The sequence below is a fragment of the Drosophila yakuba genome, chromosome 3R, assembly GCF_016746365.2.
Source record: "Drosophila yakuba strain Tai18E2 chromosome 3R, Prin_Dyak_Tai18E2_2.1, whole genome shotgun sequence".
In the NCBI taxonomy this organism is placed as follows: Eukaryota; Metazoa; Arthropoda; class Insecta; order Diptera; family Drosophilidae; genus Drosophila; species Drosophila yakuba.
The window spans coordinates 1,281,751-1,306,775 of NC_052530.2; the positions used below are offsets into that span (position 1 = coordinate 1,281,751).

The 25,025-nt window shown below is 41.6% G+C and overlaps 2 protein-coding genes across 11 annotated transcripts in view; one reads left to right on the forward strand and one right to left on the reverse strand.

Moving 5' to 3' along the window:
* Positions 1–25,025, reverse strand: part of LOC26535787 (dnaJ homolog subfamily C member 16) — a 386,807-nt gene that overhangs the window by 220,037 nt on the left and 141,745 nt on the right. For all 10 annotated transcript variants that reach the window (XM_039375901.1, XM_043207098.1, XM_039375899.2 and 7 more), the window contains one exon: positions 20,140–20,354. In XM_039375901.1, the coding sequence (XP_039231835.1) occupies positions 20,140–20,354 (215 nt within the window). The remainder of the gene's footprint in view (positions 1–20,139; positions 20,355–25,025) is intronic.
* Positions 1,006–3,559, forward strand: LOC120321866. Its single transcript, XM_039375908.2, has 2 exons — positions 1,006–1,221; positions 1,277–3,559. Exon 2 carries the CDS (start codon positions 1,436–1,438, stop codon positions 3,461–3,463), a length of 2,028 nt encoding a protein of 675 aa, XP_039231842.1. The 5' UTR covers positions 1,006–1,221; positions 1,277–1,435; the 3' UTR covers positions 3,464–3,559.

Sequence of the window (25,025 nt, forward strand, 5' to 3'; positions counted from 1 at the left end):
GCGGGCAACAATTTATTTATTTGCACTCACAAAAAAAAAAAAAAGAACAATTTTTTATGTTGCACTTTTATATATTATATATATATACTATATTATATATGTGTCACTGTCACTGTAATTAAATGTTGCCTTTTGTTTAACTAATTATCTTGTCCACCCGGGGGCGCCATGAAGTTTTTAATTCGTTTATTAAAAAGATTGATCTAACTTTCGTGGCAATAATAATTAGGTTTTAATTTCGCAACGACGACAACGAAAAGAAATGCGTGTTGGCGGGTTGAATTAAATTTTCGACTTCATCTTCTATTTAACATATATGTTCTTAGGCCTAGCTTAACAGAGGTTGGCGAAGACGTGGCGAATTTATAAAGAGCGAGAGAGAGCTTTATTATGCTCCCGCCTTCGCCCTAAACTAACTTACACTAGACTTCAAATTTTTTTTTTCTTTTTCACATGCCAACAATACCAACAAACAATAAACAATGACCGACAATTTGGGTTCAGCCGACAAAGATTTTAAAACAGTTAGTACGATTGGTGTTACAGTTAGTAAAGATTTTAAAACAGTTAGGAAAGATTGCAAAACAGTTAGTCAAATTGGTAAAAGAGTCAGTAAACTTAAGGCAATCCAGCCAGTAAACGCAATTTTCGCAAGAAACAGTGGACCAGGGATAAGATGAAACTGAATTGACTTTCAGGGAGATGTATAACATCAACTATGTAGACGACAAGCAAACTCATTATACATGAGGTACACAAGTTAGTGAAAATTTAAATCGTCGGCCAAGGCAAAGTTGAGTTAGGTTTCGAAACGTGAAACAGTTTATTTGTGCCCCTAGGCGGCTTGCTTATTCGCAAAAAGGAAAATCTGCTGAGATGATTACTTAAGAAATGGAATTATGCAACCTAGTAAATCTGAATATGCTTCACCAATAGTATTAGTTAGGAAATAAACAGGAGACATAACAAGATTATAATTAAGGACAACTACCCCATTCCACTCATTGATGACCTGTTAGATAGATTGTGTCGCGGAACGGTTTAGGGCTATCGATAGTTAGTCAAGTTGCATTTTAGAGCCGCCAGAACTTAGAGATATTTGTGTCAGGAATCTCGTGAATGTGTAATTCGGGCACACTAAATCATGTAAAGTTATGCTTAATTTTGGCGGATAGTATTACTACGATTTGAGCATCACACTGAGTGGGAAGGGAAACTGCGGTATGTAAGATAAAGACTGTATTGCAGGTTAAGTTAACCATTGTATATCCCACAGAATAAAACATAAGACCCAAATACTCTGTTTGTTATCGAACACGAGGTGTTTTCTTGGGCGTTAAGTTGCAATGCACCCCGTGATAGTTCGAGCGTCGTCATTTTCTTTTATTCGCACTCTGCATTCGCAAGGTGCATTGGATTTGCACTCTGCGAGAAGATGCCAATGAAGCATTCGCCCCGGCGGAGCCCCAGACTGGATGTCGGGGGTGCTCCCGCAACTGCGACCACCACGGCCACAGCAACTGGCAAGCCGGCCAGCTCTGCGAGTGTGGCTGGTGATCGGCAGCGGCCACAGACTCCGAAGGAAAGTGGAGTAGCCGCCAGTGAAGCGGCAAGTAACCTGCAGCCCGCAGCTACGGGGCAGCTTACGGACTCCACGACTGTACAAGTGGCGGCCCTCATGGAAAGGATCGCACATCTAGAGTCGGAGCTGGTGAAGGCAAGGGCAAATGAAGGGCATGCAGAGGCCGCCAGGGATCCCGTTGGAGTCGGGGCACGCGGCGTTGGAGTGAGCGGTACGGCGAATACACCGCCATGTTTGAGTGAAACGGTGCCATGTCTGAGAGCAGCACCACGGCAGGGCTCGAGTGAGAGCCTGCCCAGGCAGATTATGAGTGACAATCTGCAACCGGAGCTTGGAGTGACGCCATCTTTGGATGCGCAGTTGCCGGCACAATTGAGTGCAAGTTTGCCGCCACAATTGAGTGGAAATTTGGCGCCGACGCTTGGCGGCCATTGGGCAAACGGGCAACCTGTCACACGGAGTTGTACAACAACAACAGTGAGCTATTCTCCGCCATTTTGTGTTACCGCCACGGCGCAGCCTGAACGAGGTTATGTTCACCCGCCACGGGAGCCAACACACAATTTGGAGGTATCAACGCCATCGCCCCTATCATATGGAATGGCGGCGACGAGCATACCTGGATGGACGCCACGCAGACTGCCTGATCTTCCCGAGTTTGAGGGTCAGCCAGAGGAATGGCCAATATTCTTGTGCGCGTTCACGGAGACAACGGCAGCTTACCAGTGTACAGATTTGGAGAATAACCAGAGGCTAGTGAAAGCCCTGAAGGGTGAAGCCCGAGCAGCTGTGAAGTCGCTGCTCATCCACCCCAGCAATGTGCAAGCTGTTATGGAGCAGCTACGATTCCGGTATGGACGTCCGGAGCTTTTGATCCGTAGCCAACTGGAGAGCGTGCGCGATGTGCAGCCAATACAGGAGGCCAACATCGCAAGGATCGTGCCGTTCGCCACAAGGGTGAGCAACCTGGCAGCGTTCCTGCAGTCAACCACGACCGGCAGCCAGCACTTAGGGAATCCAACCCTAATGGAGGAGCTGATCGCCAAGTTGCCTGTGAGCAAGAGGTTGGACTGGGCGAAGCACGCGGCTACGATACAGCCATATCCGACAGTGGTGCATCTAAGCGAGTGGCTTCATGAATTCGCTAAATTGGTGTGCACTGTCACGGACGTCGGAATCAAGGAGCACCCGAGACGAAGGGTATTGCACGCGAATAGTGTTCGCGAGGAGGAGCGGTATGCAGACCGCCCCAGATGTTGCCCCTTGTGTGAGGGACAACACAGCATCAAGGACTGCAAGGAATTCAACCGAGCTTCTACAACGAGGCGAATCGAGTCCGCGAAGAGGTTGAGGTTATGTTTTTCGTGTCTGGAGTATGGACATATGGCCCGGTTCTGCACGAAGGATCGAGGATGCAACGTCTACGGATGCCGGATGAGGCATCATTACCTACTCCATGACCCAGCTGGACATCCCAGACGACCGCCAGTCGCAGATGGAGGCCGCAGGAGGGATCAGCGGAGCAGTCAAGACCGGCAGCTGTACAGAGACAGCGGCCGACGGATACGAATGCCACAGTCAGTGGATTCCAACGAGAAGAGCCTGCCTACGTCAGCTGCAGTTATAGACGCGGGACGTAAGGAGGATGAGAGGCGATCGACATGCGACCGGCAGGAATTATCGCACCGGAACTTGAGTTGTGTCGATTCGGATGGAGGTCACCTGCTGTTCCGGATTTTGCCCGTGACGTTGTACGGGGAGAATACGCAGGTCGACACCTACGCACTGCTGGATGAAGGTTCGTCCGTCACGCTCATTGACGACGAGCTCATCCGCAGCCTGAACCTGAGAGGCGAGAGTCGACAACTAAATGTGCAATGATTCGGCGGAAAATCCGTCAAAGAGCACACAAGGATGGTTAGCCTGCAGATCAGCGCAGCGGGCAAGCCGAAGCGCCATGCGCTGAAGAATGTGTACGGAGTAGCAAACCTGAGTCTCCCGATGCAGAGCTTGCGTCGAGAGGATGTGAAGGCAGCGGGCGCGAGTGTGCGTCTGCCTGTAAAGCCGTACAACAATGCGGCGCCAAGGATCCTAATTGGATTGGATCATGCGCACCTAGGAATACCCTTCAGAACCAGGAGCTATGGATCTGGAGGGCCATACGCAGCAGCCACGCCACTTGGGTGGGTGGTATATGGACCGGTGAAAGGAAAGGCAAGTTCACCGCTTCAGAGATCGTGCCTCCTAGCCGTGCCACAGGATAATCTTCTGGAGAAGATGGTCAGCGATTACTTCGAGATCGAGAGTTTCGGAGTGAAGCCGGCACAGCCAGTCGCAGCTGGCGGAGTGGAGCTGGCGCCGTCAGTCGCAGATGACGGCAACGCACGGGCCCTGAGTATCCTGGAGGAGACGACTAAGCGAGTAGGCCGACGGTACGAGACTGGGCTGCTATGGAGAGACGACGAGGTGAGACTGCCAGAGAGCTACAGTATGGCACTCAACAGACTTGTCAACATTGAGCGGAAAATGAAGCGCGATGTGGACTTCGCGCGGGCCTACAAAGGAATTATGGACGATTACGTCAAGAAGGGTTACGCACGACGACTGGAGCCCCAGGAAGTCCAGAGGTCCCAGGAAGGCAAGGTATGGTACCTGCCGCACTTCGGAGTAGAGAACCCGAACAAGCCTGGAAAAATCCGGCTGGTCTTCGACGCGGCTGCCAAGGTGAACGGAGTGTCCCTGAACTCAGCGCTGATGAAAGGCCCACAGCGCTACAAACCCCTCCCAGCGGTGCTCTTCCATTTCCGGGAAGGAGCAGTTGGGGTTTGTGCCGACATCAAGGAGATGTTTCATCAGGTATTGATGCAGCCAAAGGACAGATGTGCCCAGAGGTTCCTATGGAGGAACGGAGAAGATCGTCGGGAGCCCGACATATACGAGATGCAGGTGATGACGTTTGGAGCGGCCTGCTCACCATGCTCGGCGGATTATGTGAAGACCGTGAATGCTTCGCAGTATAGCAGCACGGATCCGCGAGCAGTCCTGGCGATCAACGAGTATCACTACGTGGATGACTACGTCGACAGTTTCCCCAGTGAAGAAGAAGCTATCGCCGTCTCGTCACGGGTGAGAGATATACATGCAGAAGCTGGTTTTAATTTGTGTCGATTTACTTCCAGTTCGGCAAGTGTGGTCAGAGCGTTGAACCCACTTGAATCCATCGCTAGCGTTAGATGGACCGAAGCTGAGGAGAAGGTACTAGGAATGTACTGGCAGCCAGCTACAGATGACTTCAAGTTCGGCGTCAAATACCATCGAGTCCCAAGAAGTGTGACGACAGGAGAACGCGTCCCCACGAAGAGGGAGTTCCTGAGCCTGGTCATGTCCACGTTCGACCCGATTGGGTTTTTGAGCTGCTACATGGTGACCGCTAAAGTACTAATGCGAGAGATTTGGCGGAGAGGAGTCGGCTGGGACGAGCCGCTACCAGACACGTTGGCCGCAGCCTTTGAGAGCTGGCGGCAAGGGATGAAGAAGATCGAAGAATTCCGATGTCCACGCTACTATTTCGGCGATGGACGAGTGCGGACACTACAGCTGCATATCTTCGTGGATTCAAGCCAGTCGGCGTTCGCAGCAGCGGCCTATTGGCGGGCCACATACGCAAGCGGAGATGTGCAGGCGCATTTCATATGTTCGAAGACGAAGTGCGCTCCGATGAGGACTATGTCAATCCCGCGACTGGAACTTCAAGCAGCAGTATTAGGAACGAGACTGATGGACACCGTCAAGCAAGAGCACGGTGTGGCGATCAGCAGCTGCGTACTATGGACGGATTCTAAGACTGTGCTGCACTGGATAAGCAGCACCCACCGGAGATACAAGCAATTCGTCGGAAACCGGGTGGCAGAGATCTTAGAATCCACGGAGGCGTCCCAATGGAGATGGATTCCGTCTGCCGAAAACGTGGCAGATGACGCGACAAGGCCGCGCGAGTGCGTGGACCTGTCCATTGGATCGCGGTGGCTGAGTGGTCCACCATTCTTACGAGGATCAGAAGAAAGCTGGCCGAGATCGCGCGAGGACTGGAATCCCCCGACGCCAGATGAAGAGGAGATGAAATGTGAGTTTGCCCTAGTCATGGCGAACTTTATATCGTTACAGAGATTTTCAAGTTACAACCGATTGGTGAGGAGCACCGCATGGGTGCTCAGATTTATTCGACGATGTCGTGGACTACGTAGCGTTCGAGAGGACCACGGACTGACGTCGATGGAGTGCGCTGAGGCAGAGCGCACACTGATAAGGCAATCACAGCGAGAAGCGTTTGCCGTGGACAGCCATGGAAAGGCCGCCAAGGGCAGCCGACTGTATGGGTTGTCACCGTACTTCGACAAGGACGGAGTGATGAGAGCCAGCGGAAGGATCGACGACGCGGCGTGTGTGCCATACAGCGCGCGACGGCCGATCATACTGTCTCACGAAGAGGCACTGGCGGAGATGATCGTGCAGCATCACCACGAGAAGATGTGCCACCAAAACGTGGAGGCAACTATTGGAGCGATCCGGCAGAAGTTCTGGATTACGAACTTAAGGAGGCTGCTACGGAAGGTGATGAGCAACTGCAATGTATGCAAGCTGCGGAAGGCGCGGCCTACGCAGCCAGAGATGGGTCCCCTGCCAGAGGACCGGCTGGAAGCCAACGGATGGCCATTTAAGTATACCGGCCTGGACTATTTTGGACCGCTATTTGTGACTGTTGGACGTCACACAGAGAAAAGGTGGGTGGCATTGTTTACGTGTCTAACCACAAGGGCTATCCACTTGGAGATGGCCCACGATTTGTCTACAGATTCCTGTATAATCGCCATGAGGAACTTCATGAGCCGCCGTGGACCGGTGGTCAGGATAAGGAGCGACAACGGGAAGAACTTCGTTGGAGCCGACAGAGAGGCCAGGAAGTTCAGCGAAGTGTTTGAGCCTGCAAAGATCCAGGGCGAGCTGTCGTCCAAAGGAATCGAATGGATCTTCAATTGCCCGGCGAACCCAGCTGAGGGAGGCGCCTGGGAAAGGATGGTGCAGTGCGTGAAGAAGGTGCTGGCGCACACAATGAAGGAGCTCGCGCCCAAGGAGCACGTACTGGAGAACCTGTTGATTGAGGCGGAGAGTATAGTGAACTCTCGTCCGCTCACTCATCTACCAGTGACGGTGGACCAGGAGGCTCCACTGACACCCAACGATCTGCTGAAAGGAGTACCCGATGTTCCGGATCTTCCCAAGGATAATGGACAGGAGTCCAACGGATGGAGGTGTTTTCTTGGGCGTTAAGTTGCAATGCACCCCGTGATAGTTCGAGCGTCGTCAGATTGGTTAAGAAAAAAGTCTGTAAAAGTCTTAAGACTTCCAAATTTGTGTTAACATGGAATCAGTTAAGTACACTTCTTTTGTAACCCCGTTGGGTCAATTCAAGTTTCTTAGAATGCTTTAGAGATTTGTAAACGAAATTTTTAATGATCTTATAGAGACAACAAAGTAATTGTGTACGTGGACGATATCATGATCGCCAGCGAATTTTAAAAGATGTGCTGTTTAGATTAGCTCAAAACAAGCTAGAACTCCGAATGGATAAATGCAAATTCCTCCAAACAAATATAAAATATTTAGGATTTATTATAAACGAATTGGGCATCAGAGAAGACGACAACGGAATAGAAATGATAAAAAAGAGGTACACAGAGAAAATAACAAGATCAACACCTAGACGGTCTTAGCAGATGTAAATGAACATAAATTGTTTTAGATGAGATTCTTTATAAATACCACAATGAGATTGGCCATATAGGCAGAGACATGATGATAGATGTTATTTTGAAAAGCTATTGACTTCCCAAAGACAAATGCTTAGGACATATAGAAATTTTTTTAAAATGCGTTGCATTTTCCCCTCATTGGTCGATTCGGGTAGATTGTAGAATCATATTTTTGTGGTAGTCGACAGTTTACAAAATTCGTAAGTTTATATACAACAAAAACCACAAATACACGGAAAGTTGTGGACGCTTTAAAAGATTACTGTAGAGCACTGTTACAGAGAAATGTTATAGCTTTTTTTCCGTCTAACGTTAGGCATATTAAAATTGCATCTGGATCAGCTCATGCAAACGGCCAAGTTGAAAGAAATAATAGATGTCTTGGGCCTATGATAGCTAAACTGATCGAACTAGGAAAAGGATTCGATGGCGAGCTCTCGAAGGGAACAGATGAAATAAAGTTATATCAAAGCAAGAGTGTGTAATAGTCTTTTTCATTAACGAGCCCCCTCTGTGGGCCCCACTGACCATACTTTCCGAATAGCTCCACCAACAGTTGTAACAGGCTCTCGAGATTGTGGGCTTATTGTCACTGACATTCAAACTGGGACTTCTCTGTTGCTGCGTCTGCTTCAGCGGGCTCATTAATAGAAGGACAGGAAAGCTTTGCAGACCAAAGGAATAGCCGTCTAGATCACTTGCCTCTCTTTCACCTTTCATTAACCAAATTAGACATCTTTATTGGATTTCAATGGCCGCAACCCAATCATACTATCCTTGGATTCCCCAGATATTATGGCCCAGTTCGCTTATGAACCTTCATACTGGTCCTCGCCCTCTTCTAAGCATAATCCGATCCCAATATTGGTAATATTAAAGGCAGTAAACAAGTGCGACAGGTATTCTCGAACGAAACCTCTCTTAATTGAGCACGAAATGACGAATCTACCAAAGGAGCGTCTTGATGGATGTTCGTTTGAAGTCATTGAATGGTGACCCGCCTTCATCGTTTTTCGAGACAGATGTGACAAACTTAAACATCACTGCTTTGATAGCTAGTATCGCATCGCCTAGGCGTAGCAGATGGATGACATGGTCCTGGTTAAGGATAAAAACTTGCCACCCATGAAATGGCCATGACGATTCGTTGAGCTGGTAAACGGAAGGGATGTAGTCGCCCGAATTGCTCTACTGAGGACAGCAAGAGGATTGACGAATGGATTAAGGATGTTATTGAATGCCACGCTGGCAACGGGGAGAGTATGTTGAGTATCGCAGCAGTTCCTTTATTTTGGATTTTTATTCATTGTCAAAATTGGAAAAACAATTAGTCCATACGTCACCTCAGCTGTGAGAGTCTTTCGAAATCTATGCAGAGAGACTACGTGAGCATCTAAGCTTGTACCTCTCGCGCTCTCTCTTTCTCTCTTTTACTTACGCGCCTGCACTTTTGTCTTAGCGCTCTGCAATTATGTCGCAATTATTTCGTTACCCATGCATACGCACATCGATGTCAAATTTCTGTGCAACAAACAAATTAAATCTATTCGTTTGAAATCGCTAATCGCCATTCTCTTTCGTGAAGAAATATGGCGTTGATTCTCTTTAACGTGGCCCTCCCAGTCTGTAAAAACAATATATATTCATTACCATTACAGTGAGCATGTTAGGATGCATGTTAGCATGCTCAGGATAAACATCTTATCGGACGTTAAACTCAAAAGAACTCAAGATTAAAGAATCTCAAAAATCATTATATCTTCTTTGCAACAGCAACAAAATATTTTTAATCTTCTCTACGCCAATCCTTTATTTTAATATACAAATGAACATATGTATATAACAGGCACTATTTTGTATTCTGGCCAGAAACTAGCACATCAGATTTTTTTAAAAGGGCCTTAAGAAAATTTTTTTTACAAGAAGTTTTTTATTAAGTTTAAATTTAAACTTAAAATACAATTTCCCAAATCAATATTCTATGCAGGTTTCAACCGTCCGATGTAACAGCATAAAAATATTTTTAAATTACTTTACGCTAACAGACTTTAAACATAAATCGTTAACACTTAATTCAACTATTCAGAGGGATTGATATATTCATAATTTTTCTATATGTACATAAAATTGAAGTAATCACTGGCCTGAAGAATTGTGTGTTATGATTATTTAATGTGCGTGGCAAATGTAAAGAAATTTTTTTTTAATTTCTTGTAACTGAAACCTATAACTACCCTCAAACAACATGTTTTACGGACGAAACCATGTAAGTTCAAAAAAGCTGAAAAGGGTGCCAAATAGCCTTCGCTTTAAAAATGAATTGTTCCTTTCGGGTGTTGTCTTCAAGTTAATGCCGGCCACGCTATACTATCGCCGCAGTCCCAACTTCGTTGCTAAACGTAAACTTTTGCGTTTGCTTAGTCGGATATCACCTATAATTCTTTTCCTGAGTTAGCATATGCTGACCAAAGACTGGACGATCGGTTAAAGAATATAATTTCTCAAAGCGTATTAAATCCTTCTTATATAGGAAAACAACAACGTAGTGTCATTAGCCTTAGCCAGTACCTCCGGAGTTATATAAAGCCGTTGAAATGGTTTCTCATCGGTTTTTCGATATTTTTATACTTCATTACGAGCTTTATAGACCAATACCATTTTTCTCTAGTCGTTCCAAGCATACTAAGCCGATTTAAATGCATCGAAATCAAAATCAATTTCTGACGTCTTTCTCTACAGCCCAGATACACGGCTATCGATACTAAAGGTTCTTTCCTACAACTGAAACTATTCAGAACTTGTTTCGGGACTGCAGACTTGTATCTGCCCGAAACAACCCAACCAAGAAGGGTCTTTTGTAGAGTTGGATAGTCAGGACCTTGTCTAACTGGACCAACAGCTAGCAATTCGAAAAATGATTCTGCTCCTATCAACATATCAATTTTTTGTGACTTGTAGAAATATGGGCCTGCTAATGGTATGTTCTTCGGGATCTTCCAATCACTGACGTTCACCGACTGATCAGTATGGTAACCGGAGATCGATTTTAAGATCCATAAATCGAACGAGAACTCACTACCATTTATTCGCGACTTGACCACTGTGAGTACGTTTTTCTTGACTTGAGAATTGGACTCGCCAATACCAAGTAAGTTGATACACGACTCCTCTCTGCGAATTTGTAAGCGGTTCGCCAGTTCTTCTGTTATAAAAATCGTTTGAGACCCAGAGTCCAGCAAAGCTCGTGCCAAAACGTATTCTCCGTTTTTCGTACGGACGCTTACGATTGACGTAGCCAAAATCACCCTGTCCAAGGACGTGGCATGCATAACATGTGACGTGGAAGGCTGATCTTGGTTAAAAGTAGGAGACATGGTCTCTGGCGGGGGTGGCAACGCTAAACTGTTCTCTGGCACTGTATATCTGTGAAGTAGAATATGGTGTGAGCGGTCACAAACTCGACACTTTTTGCCTTTGCATTTCGAAACAGTATGGCCTTTTCGCAGACAATTAATACATAAGGAGGCAGACTTAACAAACTCGAACCTTTGCATTATAGAGAGACGCCCAAGCGGGCTACAATTCTGTAGCAAATGATCTGCTGCATTGCAATAGCTACAAGTTTGCTAAGGCATGCTGTTGGAGATGGAACACGAGAATGAGCTACGATTATGTGGCTTGCTCGACACAATTTTATCTTGCTTCGGCTTTGTCGATTCTTCAGCTGATAAATGCTGATATCGGCGATTTAACATTTTTTCAAAATCGGCCCAAAGCGGCAAAGCCTCATAATCGAGCTGTTTCTCCCATTTTCGTTTGGTCACTGGGTCGACTCTATTCAATACCAAATAGATCAACATTGCATTCGAAATTTTTGTATAATCTCCTATCGATAACAGAGAACCATAAATCGACGAAACAGTATCGATAAGGTTTCTCAAGGAGGAAGCGGACTGATGCGATATTTTAGGCAGACTAAACAATGTTGATATATTTTTCATAAAGATGAGGCATTCGTTATCGTAAACCTTTTTTAAACTGGCTAGTGCCTTTTCGTATTTGCTCTCGGTGACTTGGTAAGCTTTAACTGTTCCTAAAGCTTCACAAGAGAGACATGAAATTAAATGGTTAAATTTTTTTGATAACTGGAATGCTGGCGTCTTTATGAACCAAAGTTTCGAAAAGGCTGATAAAATTTTTGAACTCCGAATAATCTCCACTGAATTTGGCAATGCCAAATTGCCAGCTGGTCTCGGAGCTTCGCTGACGCTTGCTACCTTCAAGGCAGACAACAGGGACATTATTTTTGCCTTGGTCACTATACAAAGTTCTTCCAACTCGTCGCCAAATTCATCGCTACAATCTATGTCTTCTATCTGTTCTTGTAATTGTTTTGCCTTATTAATTGAAGCATTTAAGTTTTCTAGTCGACATTTCAATTCTTCCTCTAATAGCGGAATCGATCCCGTTTCTAATCGCTCATTTAATCGGCGAATTGTTCTGACCCGACTTTGGAGCTTGCTTTTCAGCTCTTCCAGAATCGATTTTTTTTTTTTAGGCTCATTTTAATTTTATATTTAATTAATTTAATTAAATTAATTAAATATTATTTCCGAATTAAATAAATAAATGGCCGAAACAAATTATCTCAATCAGACCGACAATATAATTTAATAACCTTTGAATCAAAATTAGAAATTTATTAAGCCAAAAAAATAGGTTAATTTTAATTTCATAAATTATTAATTTATTGTTCGAAATGTATATTAAATTTATTTTTCTGTTGAAAACAACGATAACAAATTATTTAATTTGAAATTCAAGTCACGCAGTATCAATTAATAGTGGGAGCGAAATGACGCCGAAAAGGGGGGTTAGAATACAGGGTAGAGCGTCACTTGACGGTCCGCTAATCTAAGCGCGCGCTAATCTAACGAAAAAGGGCCAAACAACAACAACGCAGGTAGCGGTGCAAAAGCGAAGCGAAAGCGAAAAGTTCACCGCTGCAGCTGCTAGTATATAGGGCTGTCTGTGTATTAGTGCGCAAGCTTGGATTAACTTCCCAACTGTTAATGCGAGTTTTAACGAACGAGAGGGGGAAGGGGGGGCGACAGTGATTGCAATAATACAGTACAAAATAATAAATAAATGTTGAGTCCAAAGCGGTTCAATATATGTATGTGTATTTATTTTATCAACCAATAAATTGAATAATTTGCCTCTAGCTCTACTATATTGATACGTACATATGTGCCAAGAACTGAAAGCGAGGTGCAATATTCCAGCACAAGACAATAAACATTAAATTTGTCTATAACTGTAGCTTTCAATTTTTTGCACAAATATCTCTGATTTCCGAATGCAAATTCTAGCGGCCACTTTCCTTAAAAGTTCCCTCGGTGATGGCGGCAATTCCGGAAGCAGGGTACTTCGCGACCGACACGGAATATGTTTAGGATATATTTATTATTAACACAATAGCGCGTCGCGGGCAACAATTTATTTATTTGCACTCACAAAAAAAAAAAAAAAAGAACAATTTTTTATGTTGCACTTTTATATATTATATATATATACTATATTATATATGTGTCACTATCACTGTAATTAAATGTTGCCTTTTGTTTAACTAATTATCTTGTCCACCCGGGGGCGCCATGAAGTTTTTAATTCGTTTATTAAAAAGATTGATCAAACTTTCGTGGCAATAATAATTAGGTTTTAATTTCGCAACGATGACAACGAAAAGAAATGCGTGTTGACGGGTTGAATTAAATTTTCGACTTCATCTTCTATTTAACATATATGTTCTTAGGCCTAGCTTAACATAGGTTGGCGAAGACGTGGCGAACTTGTAAAGAGCGAGAGAGAGCTTTATTATGCTCCCGCCTTCGCCCTAAACTAACTTACACTAGACTTCAAATTTTTTTTTTCTTCTTCACATGCCAACAATACCAACAAACAATAAACAATGACCGACAATATGGGTTCAGCCGACAAAGATTGTAAAACAGTTAGGAAAGATTGCAAAACAGTTAGTCAAATTGGTAAAAGAGTCAGTAAACTTAAGGCAATCCAGCCAGTAAACGCAATTTTCGCAAGAAACAGTGGACCAGGGATAAGATGAAACTGAATTGACTTTCAGGGAGATGTATAACATCAACTATGTAGACGACAAGCAAACTCATTATACATGAGGTACACAAGTTAGTGAAAATTTAAATCGTCGGCCAAGGCAATCATAGAATACAATTATATAATAGCGTTAAAACCAGCTATTAAATGCAAAGTTGAGTTAGGTTTCGAAACGTGAAACAGTTTATTTGTGCCCCTAGGCGGCTTGCTTATTCGCAAAAAGGAAAATCTGCTGAGATGATTACTTAAGAAATGGAATTATGCAACCTAGTAAATCTGAATATGCTTCACCAATAGTATTAGTTAGGAAATAAACAGGAGACATAACAAGATTATAATTAAGGACAACTACCCCATTCCACTCATTGATGACCTGTTAGATAGATTGGTTAAGAAAAAAGTCTGTAAAAGTCTTAAGACTTCCAAATTTGTGTTAACATGGAATCAGTTAAGTACACTTCTTTTGTAACCCCGTTGGGTCAATTCAAGTTTCTTAGAATGCTTTAGAGATTTGTAAACGAAATTTTTAATGATCTTATAGAGACAACAAAGTAATTGTGTACGTGGACGATATCATGATCGCCAGCGAATTTTAAAAGATGTGCTGTTTAGATTAGCTCAAACAAGCTAGAACTCCGAATGGATACATGCAAATTCCTCCAAACAAATATAAAATATTTAGGATTTATTATAAACGAATTGGGCATCAGAGAAGACGACAACGGAATAGAAATGATAAAAAAGAGGTACACAGAGAAAATAACAAGATCAACACCTAGACATCTGCTCTTAGCAGATGTAAATGAACATAAATTGTTTTAGATGAGATTCTTTATAAATACCACAATGAGATTGGCCATATAGGCAGAGACATGATGATAGATGTTATTTTGAAAATGATGATAGATGTTATTTCGAAAAGCTATTGACTTCCCAAAGACAAATGCTTAGGACATAAAGAAATTTTTTTAAAATGCGTTGCATTTTCCCCACATTGGTCGATTCGGGTAGATTGTAGAATCATATTTTTGTGGTAGTGACAGTTTACAAAATTCGTAAGTTTATATACAACAAAAACCACAAATACACGGAAAGTTGTGGACGCTTTAAAAGATTACTGTAGAGCACTGTTACAGAGAAATGTTATAGCTTTTTTCCGTCTAACGTTAGGCATATTAAAATTGCATCTGGATCAGCTCATGCAAACGGCCAAGTTGAAAGAAATAATAGATGTCTTGGGCCTATGATAGCTAAACTGATCGAACTAGGAAAAGGATTCGATGGCGAGCTCTCGAAGGGAACAGATGAAATAAAGTTATATCAAAGCAAGAGTGTGTAATAGTCTTTTTCATTAACAAGCCCCCTCTGTGGGCCCCACTGACCATACTTTCCGAATAGCTCCACCAACAGTTGTAACAGGCTCTCGAGATTGTGGGCTTATTGTCACTGACATTCAAACTGGGACTTCTCTGTTGCTGCGTCTGCTTCAGCGGGCTCATTAATAGAAGGACAGGAAAGCTTTGCAGACCAAAGGAATAGCCGTCTAGATCACTTGCCTCTCTTTCACCTTTCATTAACCAAATTAGACATCTTTATTGGATTTCAATGGCCGCAACCCAATCATACTATCCTAGGATTCCCCAGATATTATGGCCCAGTTCGCTTATGAACCTTCATACTGGTCCTCGCCCTCTTCTAAGCATAATCCGATCCCAATATTGGTAATATTAAAGGCAGTAAACAAGTGCGACAGGTATTCTCGAACGAAACCTCTCTTAATTGATGGATGTTCGTTTGAAGTCATTGAATGGTGACCCGCCTTCATCGTTTTTCGAGACAGATGTGACAAACTTAAATATCACTGCTTTGATAGCTAGTATCGCATCGCCTAGGCGTAGCAGATGGATGACATGGTCCTGGTTAAGGATAAAAACTTGCCACCCATGAAATGGCCATGACGATTCGTTGAGCTGGTAAACGGAAGGGATGTAGTCGCCCGAATTGCTCTACTGAGGACAGCAAGAGGATTGACGAATGGATTAAGGATGTTATTGAATGCTACGCTGGCAACGGGGAGAGTATGTTGAGTATCGCAGCAGTTCCTTTATTTTGGATTTTTATTCATTGTCAGAATTGGAAAAACAATTAGTCCATACGTCACCTCAGCTGTGAGAGTCTTTCGAAATCTATGCAGAGAGACTACGTGAGCATCTAAGCTTGTACCTCTCGCGCTCTCTCTTTCTCTCTTTTACTTACGCGCCTGCACTTTTGTCTTAGCGCTCTGCAATTATGTCGCAATTATTTCGTTACCCATGCATACGCACATCGATGTCAAATTTCTGTGCAACAAACAAATTAAATCTATTCGTTTGAAATCGCTAATCGCCATTCTCTTTCGTGAAGAAATATGGCGTTGATTCTCTTTAACGTGGCCCTCCCAGTCTGTAAAAACAATATATATTCATTACCATTACAGTGAGCATGTTAGGATGCATGTTAGCATGCTCAGGATAAACATCTTATCGGACGTTAAACTCAAAAGAACTCAAGATTAAAGAATCTCGAAAATCATTATATCTTCTTTGCAACAGCAACAAAATATTTTTAATCTTCTCTACGCCAATCCTTTATTTTAATATACAAATGAACATATGTATATAACAGGCACTATTTTGTATTCTGGCCAGAAACTAGCACATCAAATTTTTTTAAAAGGGCCTTAAGAAAATTTTTTTTACAAGAAGTTTTTTATTAAGTTTAAATTTAAACTTAAAATACAATTTCCCAAATCAATATTCTATGCAGGTTTCAACCGTCCGATGTAACAGCATAAAAATATTTTTAAATTACTTTACGCTAACAGACTTTAAACATAAATCGTTAACAGTTAATTCAACTATTCAGAGGGATTGATATATTCATATTTTTTCTATATGTACATAAAATTGAAGTAATCACTGGCCTGAAGAATTGTGTGTTATGATTATTTAATGTGCGTGGCAAATGTAAACAAATTTTTTTTTAATTTCTTGTAACTGAAACCTATAACTACCCTCAAACAACATGTTTTACGGACGAAACCATGTAAGTTCAAAAAAGCTGAAAAGGGTGCCAAATAGCCTTCGCTTTAAAAATGAATTGTTCCTTTCGGGTGTTGTCTTCAAGTTAATGCCGGCCACGCTATACTATCGCCGCAGTCCCAACTTCGTTGCTAAACGTAAACTTTTGCGTTTGCTTAGTCGGATATCACCTATAATTCTTTTCCTGAGCATATGCTGACCAAAGACTGGACGATCGGTTAAAGAATATAATTTCTCAAAGCTTATTAAATCCTTCTTATATAGGAAAACAACAACGTAGTGTCATTAGCCTTAGCCAGTACCTCCGGAGTTATATAAAGCCGTTGAAATGGTTTCTCATCGGTTTTTCGATATTTTTATACTTCATTACGAGCTTTATAGACCAATACCATTTTTCTCTAGTCGTTCCAAGCATACTAAGCCGATTAAAATGCATCGAAATCAAAATCAATTTCTGACGTCTTTCTCTACAGCCCAGATACACGGCTATCTTCAAACGAACGTGATAGCGCATCGGGTATAAAGTTTTGACTACCTTTGGAATGTTCGATTTAGCAAATAAACCATTGTAACTTGATGGCTCAAGAGGCATATCTGCCGCTGAGATTCGTCTGATAAAGTGCTGAATGATTAGTGACGACCCAAAATGTATGGCCCCCTACATATATTTTAAGCAAGAAAGGAGATTTCGTCGAAGCCTGCCGGCAGCATCAGCGTTTCGTGGCGGGAACGCGCCGTAATTCTGCTGGCGACCTGTTGGCTGAGGCAATTTAGGTACTTTGAGCACCTTTCGAAGCGAATGCCGAGATACATAAACACCTGAGCGACACCCTGCAAACGTATGTACCGTGCGACCCAAGAGCAACAAATGACCGATAAATATGCATAAAAATAATATGCTATGTTGAACACATTATTTGCTGCATAAAAACATTTACCATAAAGAATACAAAATATTATAGCCCAAACCATTATTAATTCGAACAGCATTATTTTCGCAAGTTTCGCAACCTGCCACACGCCGAATGCTGACTGGCCAAGTATATTGGAAGGCTAGAGCGCATCTGAATTATTCAGTTGTGCAGAAGTTTAGACGAGGCGGATCGGACTTAATTATATTTGGACATCCTCAACGTTAATCAGTAAGGATCACCTCATATGACCAGCGGATAGTGATTCCGTCTTATCGCAGTGCAGCATAGCTGCCAGCGACCTCCTAAGGCCTTATCGCTCCAGTGCTGCAGTTGTGTTTTGTTGTTTTGTTTTGATTATGGATTTTCTTTTGTATGGCAATTATTAATGAACTTTTGGCATTGAAAAGGAATTTTAATTAGGATCTCTTAAAATTGGACCTACAGCTCGACAATGCCAACGTAAACGTGGGCCCAACTTTAAGCGCATCATGGAGTGGATATTTAAGGTCGTGAGTACTACAAAACAACAACGATAAATACATCATAATACCTATATTAAAATTCTATAAAATGCCGTTCGGTCGTCTAAATTAAATTAGGTTCTTCATTTGTCTGAAGATTATACATATAACTATATTTACTATTTTAATATTCAATTACTTATATCTACTTACTTAACTGTATTCTTTATTTTATTTGTTATATACTTTATACTTGACTTTTAAACTTTTTAATTACTTTACTAAATATAAATGAAAATGAAGAGTTAGAGAATGACTAGAATGATTATACGTTAGGTTAGGATTGTTAGTTTGCAAAAGAGAATTTAATAGAACAGCTAATTAAACTAAATTTATATAAATGGAATTATAATTGAAGATAAATGGAAAAATAATGAATTGTGAAAAAATAGATTTAATGGTTGTCGTAGAGTTATTCTATACTATCGCCAAGGAACAATGTGGATATTTTAAATAGCATTGTCATGGTAGGGAGGGTAAAGACTAAAGGAATTATTAACATCCAAAATTCCCAATAATTATCAGAATCTGTAGATTATCTCCACACTTGTCGCCGTGTATCCGTAGTTTCAATATAAATCAATTTCATTAATTAATCGAGCGTTTAATATTGTTTTTGAATAAGACGCACTTATTAATTGTAGTATCGTTTCGTACTATCCTAAACTAAAACAAGAGAGAACGCTATAGTCGAGTTCCCCGACTATCTGATACCCGTTACTCAGCTAGTGTAAGTGCGAAGGACAGTTTTTGGCGGTTTGTGGGCGTTAGAGTGGGCATGGCAAAAAGTTTTTTGGCGAATAGATAGAAATTTACAAGACTAATACAAAAATGAAAAAATATCAAAACATTTTTCAAAAGTGTGGGCGTGGCAGCTTTGGGCGGTTTGTGGGCGTAAGAGTGGGCGTGGCAAAAAGATTTTTTGCAAGTCGATAGAAATTTTCAAGACCAATACAAAAATGAAAAAATATTAAAACATTTTTCAAAAGTATGGGCGTGGCAGTTTTGGGCGGTTTGTGGGCGTTAGAGTGGGCGTGGCAAAAAGTTTTTTGGCAAATCGATAGAAATTTACCATACCAAAACAAAAATGAAAAAATATTAAAACATTTTTCAAAAGTGTGGGCGTCGCAGTTTTGGGCGGTTTGTGGGCGTTAGAGTGGGCGTGGCAACATGCATCGACAAACTTGCGCTGCGTCTATGTCTCTGGAGTCTGTGTGCGTAGTCTCAACTTTCTAGCTTTTGTAGTTCCTGAGATCTCGACGTTCATACGGACAGACAGACGGACAGACGGACAGACGGACAGACGGACGGACAGACGGACATGGCCAAATCGACTCGGCTATTGATCCTGATCAAGAATATATATACTTTATATGGTCGGAAACGCTTCCTTCTGCCTGTTACATACTTTTCAACGAATCTAGTATACCCTTTTACTCTACGAGTAACGGGTATAAAAAAACCCGACCTACGGCCAGCTAGACTCGAGCATAGCAAGAGTGCGCATCCCTAGCAAAGGAAGTACAAGGTCCTCTTTAGTAGCAATTACCACCCACTATTAAAAGACCAATTAGTTAAAATCTTTCGAACTACGTACACTACAACTATATTCGTTGAAAAGAAGGCAGGAGGAATCTTTTCCGACCATATAAAGTGGTTATGTCCGGCTGTCCGTCCGTCTGTCCGTCCATTTGAACGTCGAGATCTCAGGAACTATAAAAACTAGAAAGTTCAGATTAAGTCTGTAGACTCCAGAGACATAGACGCAGCGAAAGTTGGTCGATTCATGTTGCCACGCCCACTCTAACGCCCACAAACCGCCCCAAAACTACCTCGCCCAAACTTTTGAAAAATCGAACCAAACTGCCACGCCCACATTTTTAATAAATGTTTTGATATTTTCTCACATTTTTGTTAGTCTTGTAAATTTTTATTTTAATATTTTTTCACCAATTTCTAACCGATAGTCCAGAAATTAAAAATAATAACGAAAATGAGGAACGGGCTTCTGCTAGTCGGGGAACTCGACTATAGAGTTCATTCTTGTTTTTAATTAGAACGGCAATCATTTAATATTGAAGTTGCAATATTACTTACTTTCCATCATGTTCTGTGATGATATTCGTGGTAATACCAAGAATTGATTAGTAGATACTAAATTTACCAATGCTTGAGTTGGAATTTCTTGCATACTAATACTTGCTGTATAGCTCGTCGTATCCTCATTAAATAATATTAGTGTATCCAGGCTTGTATTGACTTTAAACCGAGCTATTATATTACTCGATTTCCTATTTATCGTATTCACAAACCTGTAATAATCAAAAAATATTGTGGTTTATTTAAGTAAATAGTTTGTTTACTTGGTTTCTAACTTTTATGATTTTAAATGGTTTTTGTTGAGCTATTAAGCTTTTTTATTAGCTATTTTTAAGAATTGAAAAGACATTTTCTTTGTATCATTTAAACGATAATATTTTATTTGATTCAGCGCAATTTGGCATCGCTCCGTGCATGTAGAAGTTATGAAATGAGCGCCTTAAATGGAGCGCGCACAGCAGAATGCTTAGCCAAAGGTGTAAGTGCGAGAGTACATAAGAGAGCGTGTGAGAGGGACGAGCTTAGATGCTCTCGCGCACAAAAGCTGAGGGGCCGTAGAGACTTATTGTACCAATATTGCTATAATAAGAAATAATAAAGTTAGGAAATGCAAGAGGGTGCGAGACTCGACAAACTTCCCCCGTTGGAAGCATGGCTTTCAACAGCATCCGGGGGCAGCAGACGCAGTTTATTCACTGCCCGCTTCGTCTATTCTTTTGTTATGATCCTTCTATACGATGACTGGGTTTCGGTTACGGAATCCAAGAGTGATTTTAGACAGCTCATTCACTGCTCGCTTCGTCGATTCGGCTGCTGAATGATCCTTCGGTACGCTGATTGGATTTCGGTCACTGACTCCAACAAAGACTTCGCCAACTGACCATATACTCGACGAAAGCCATCCTGGTTAACGAATGGTTAATAGATGGCCAATCAGTTATGGAGTCCGTGTCATCCGAGCGATTGGAATCTTCAGAAACAACCCAGCCTAACCGAGTCTGTTACGTTAGCGGCAGTCCTGGCAGAAGCTAGACAAGCCTTGAAGCAGTTCATAGAAGAGACTGGCGCCAATCAGCAAATCTATGCGTTGAGAACGATTAATATCTGGGTTCGCGAGCTTAAGGTTTTGGGGTATGTTCCAGCTATAAATGTCAATGTTTAGGCACGGCTCACTTTCAATGATATTGGAGGCAATGACAGCAGTGATTTCGATCGAGGAGTTAGGCTTCATCCTCACATGCAGTAAAAAATCGTCAAATAAAGTTAGCGTAGAGCTTGACAAGGAGTCCGCTAAGCGATCCACTTTATAAAAGTTCCAGCCGTCGTACGCTTTGCGGCGGCGGTAACGTTTCCAGAGTTTTCAGCAGCCATGGCAACAACAATAAAAAAAGCGGTAGATAATAAATAATATAATAATAATAATAAATGATCACTGCCTATAATCTTTTATAAATATTGCAGACGAATTGTTGTTCGACAACGCACTCAACAACAACAGCGATATAATGAAATTTTGAGCTCTAAACAGTTTTGTATTAATGTTTATGAACCTATCAAGTCGCGGTCACCAAATGTTGAGCTAATAAGCTATTTTTGAGAAACGAAAATACGATTTCTTTGTATTCATTTCAAACGATTTTGTTTTTTCTGATTTAGCGAAAGTAGGCATTGATGCGCGCATGCAAAGGTTACGAATGCTAGTGTTAACTTAATTCCAGAGCGCACTGCACTTAATTCCAGAGTGTAGAGCCAAGATGCTCTCTGCATAGTTAACGAAAGCTGAGGTGATTTCAAATATTTAGGCGACACCCGACATTATAACCATTATATAATTATAACCGTTATTCGTAGAGTAAATTTAGTATTCCCTTCTAAATTCGTTGCAAAGTATGTAACAGGCAGAATGATGCGTTTCCGACCATATACAAAATATATTTACGAATTCAGACCGAGAGTTTAATAAAAAAAGAACACGGTTGGTTTTTTATGTATTATTAAACGTTTTTATTAATTCTAATAAAGGAAGAACTAGAACCTTTAGATTAAGTGGGCTTAGCAAAGCTATCGCAATTGATAGTGTACTCAGTACTGAACTATTGCATGGAGACATGTTTGCGTTTATATAGGCAGATTGGGATAGTTTAACAGCGAAGTTTAAGAGAATTATGTTATAAATGTTTATTCGATATGGGTGTTAGCATATGTAATAGATATTGGCTAACATGTCCTTTTTTATGACAGAAGCGAAGCTGCGTTGTTGTACTGCCCAAAACCCTTGTTGTAAGATCATAGAACTATGCCCAGCGGCCGCAATCGTTCGCCTGGAAATTTTACTCCAATAATTGGCAAAGGTCATTAGTAAGATCTCTTCAAGCTTCAAAGCGAAGGGTCGTGTTTTTTTTTCTGCGCTCCGAATTAATTTTTGTTTTGCTAAATCCAGCGGTGGAATTTAACAAATTCTTTAATAATTCAATTTCGTAATCCGTACTAGTTAAAGTTCCGTTCGCCTCGCGAGTGAATCTTTTGTGATAAGTGCATTATTTTAATAAATGAATTCAATCAGTTCTCTTTCTGTCTTTACGTTTTGTTTACTCTCTCTTTCGTGCGTTGTCCGTTGTGCTGTCTGGTGTTGTTTTTGTACTTAACTGCACGGTGCACCCGCTCTCTCGCTCTCCCACACAAAATCCTAAAGTGCAGACTGCGCTCTTGCGGTACATTTTCTGATTTTGTCTTTTGGTACAGTGGTCAAAACCCAATTAAACATGGAAACCAATGTTGTCTGCTTCCATAACAAATGCCGTCAGGTAATAAAGCCTGAGCAGTCGAAAATGACCTGTTGGCTATGTGATAGAATGGTGCACACTAAGTGCGCTGGTTTTAACGGCCGAACAAGTGATGACCTAGCTAAAGGCCCTAATCTAAAATACTGTTGTGATACTCGCCTAGGAGTTGCGAATGAAATGCAGCTTTTTATGCGCCAAACTAAAGGTGGCTTGAAAGGACTGATCAGCAGTTTTGGCGTGGCTAGAGATAGTTTTCGTCGAGCTGATGATCTTCTTTCTGCGCTTGATTCACAATTTAATATCCTCAAATTATTAGAAGAATCTCCAAAGCGCAAGAAAGCCGCTGGTGGTAGGCTGCCTAAGGGGAATGCCCCGCAACCTTCGGCAAGTGATCAACAGGACTCCACAGCTGATCAGTTGACGATCGCAACAAACCCTCAAATGTTGCTTAGATCGGCAGCTAAAAAAGATTCGGTGCTAACTATTGCACGGAGACATGTTTGCGTTTATATAGGCAGATTGGGATAGTTTACGAGTGAAGTTTAAGAGAATTATGTTATAAATGTTTATTCTCTCGTGAAGAGAGAAGCTCCCGAAAAATAGGAGTAATTGGAGAATCCTGAGACGATTGCGTGGGCGGAAGTTTTTGTTATTTCAGTTTGCTCGCCAAGTGATCGAATGTTTAGGGGACGGTGGCTTGCCACAGAGTCTAGACTTTGGAATATGACGCTGTGCGTAAATAACAGATACGCTTAATCGAAGGGCTCTCGATCTATGATTACATTTCGTACTTAGACATTAATGTGTGTGTGTGATTGTACTTAGACATTAATGTGTGTGTGTGAGTGTACTTTACATTACATTTCGTACTTAGTCATTAACGTGTATGTGTGATTGTTTACAATAGTGTGTGTGGTTGGGGAGTTGTGGGTGTAGAATTGATATGTTACTATATATATTCTTGATCAGGATCAATAGCCGAGTCGATCTGGCCATGTCCGTCCGTATGAACGTCGAGATCTCAGGAACTACAAAAAACTAAAAAAACTCCAGAGACATAGAAGCAGCGCAAGTTTGTCGATTCATGTTGCCACGCCAATTCTAACGCCCACAGACCGCCCAAAAACTGCAACGCCTTCGCTTTTGAAAAATGTTTTGATATTTTTCCATTTTTGTATAAGTCTTGTAAATTTCTTTCGATTTGCAAAAAAAATGTTTGCCACGCCCACACTTTTGAAAAGTATTTTAATATATTTTCATTTTTTTGGTAGTAATGTAACTTTCTATCGATCTTCAGAAAAACTTTTTGCCACGCCCACTAACGCCCACCAACCGCCAAAAACTGTTAGTGCTGACAGTGCTGTCGCACTTGCACTAGCTGAGTAACGGGTATCAAATAGTCGGGGAATTCGACTACAACGTTCTCTCTTATTTTTTTGAAATAACAAGTACCTGAACATTTTTAAATCAAAACATAAATCTATGGCATCTTAAAGAAATTACTAGTTTAAACGCACCATAAATGAAAAAAAAAAACAAAAAAGGTGGGCTGCTTTGCCATGTGTCAATAAATTTACCGTATTTTAGAATTGTTAGAAACTATCTAACTGGTCGGAGAAAGCGCTATTGGCTGATCGGGATCTGTCCGATTCCCGATATCCCGAGAACATTAAATGCTAGTAATCAATCATGCAGATTCTAGTAACTCCTACGCATACAAATCCCCCAAAGCTGTGCCACGCCCACACTTCACCAAGAAAGAACGCTGTAATCGAGATCCACGACTAACAGATACCAGTTAATCGGCTAATGAAATTGCGAACGAGAATTTTTAACATATTTCTGGCATTTCGAAAGAAATTGAGAAAAACAATAATAAAATGAAAATAGATTAAAAAATGTTTCAAAAATGTGGACGTGACAGTTTCGGGTGGTATACCGATAGAAGCTTGCAGCTTAATCTCAACTTGCTAGCTTCTATAGTAGAGTCGATGTATAGTATATATTTTTTTTTTTTTTTTTACTTTTTATCAAATATGGGAATGCCTTGTGTCGAACTTATCGATATGGGTGTTAGCATATGTAATAGATATTGGCTTA

Coding starts and splice junctions, on each gene's coding strand:
- LOC120321866 (XM_039375908.2), top strand. CDS start 1,436: ATGCCAATGAAGCATTCGCCCCGGCGGAGCCCCAGACTGGATGTCGGG.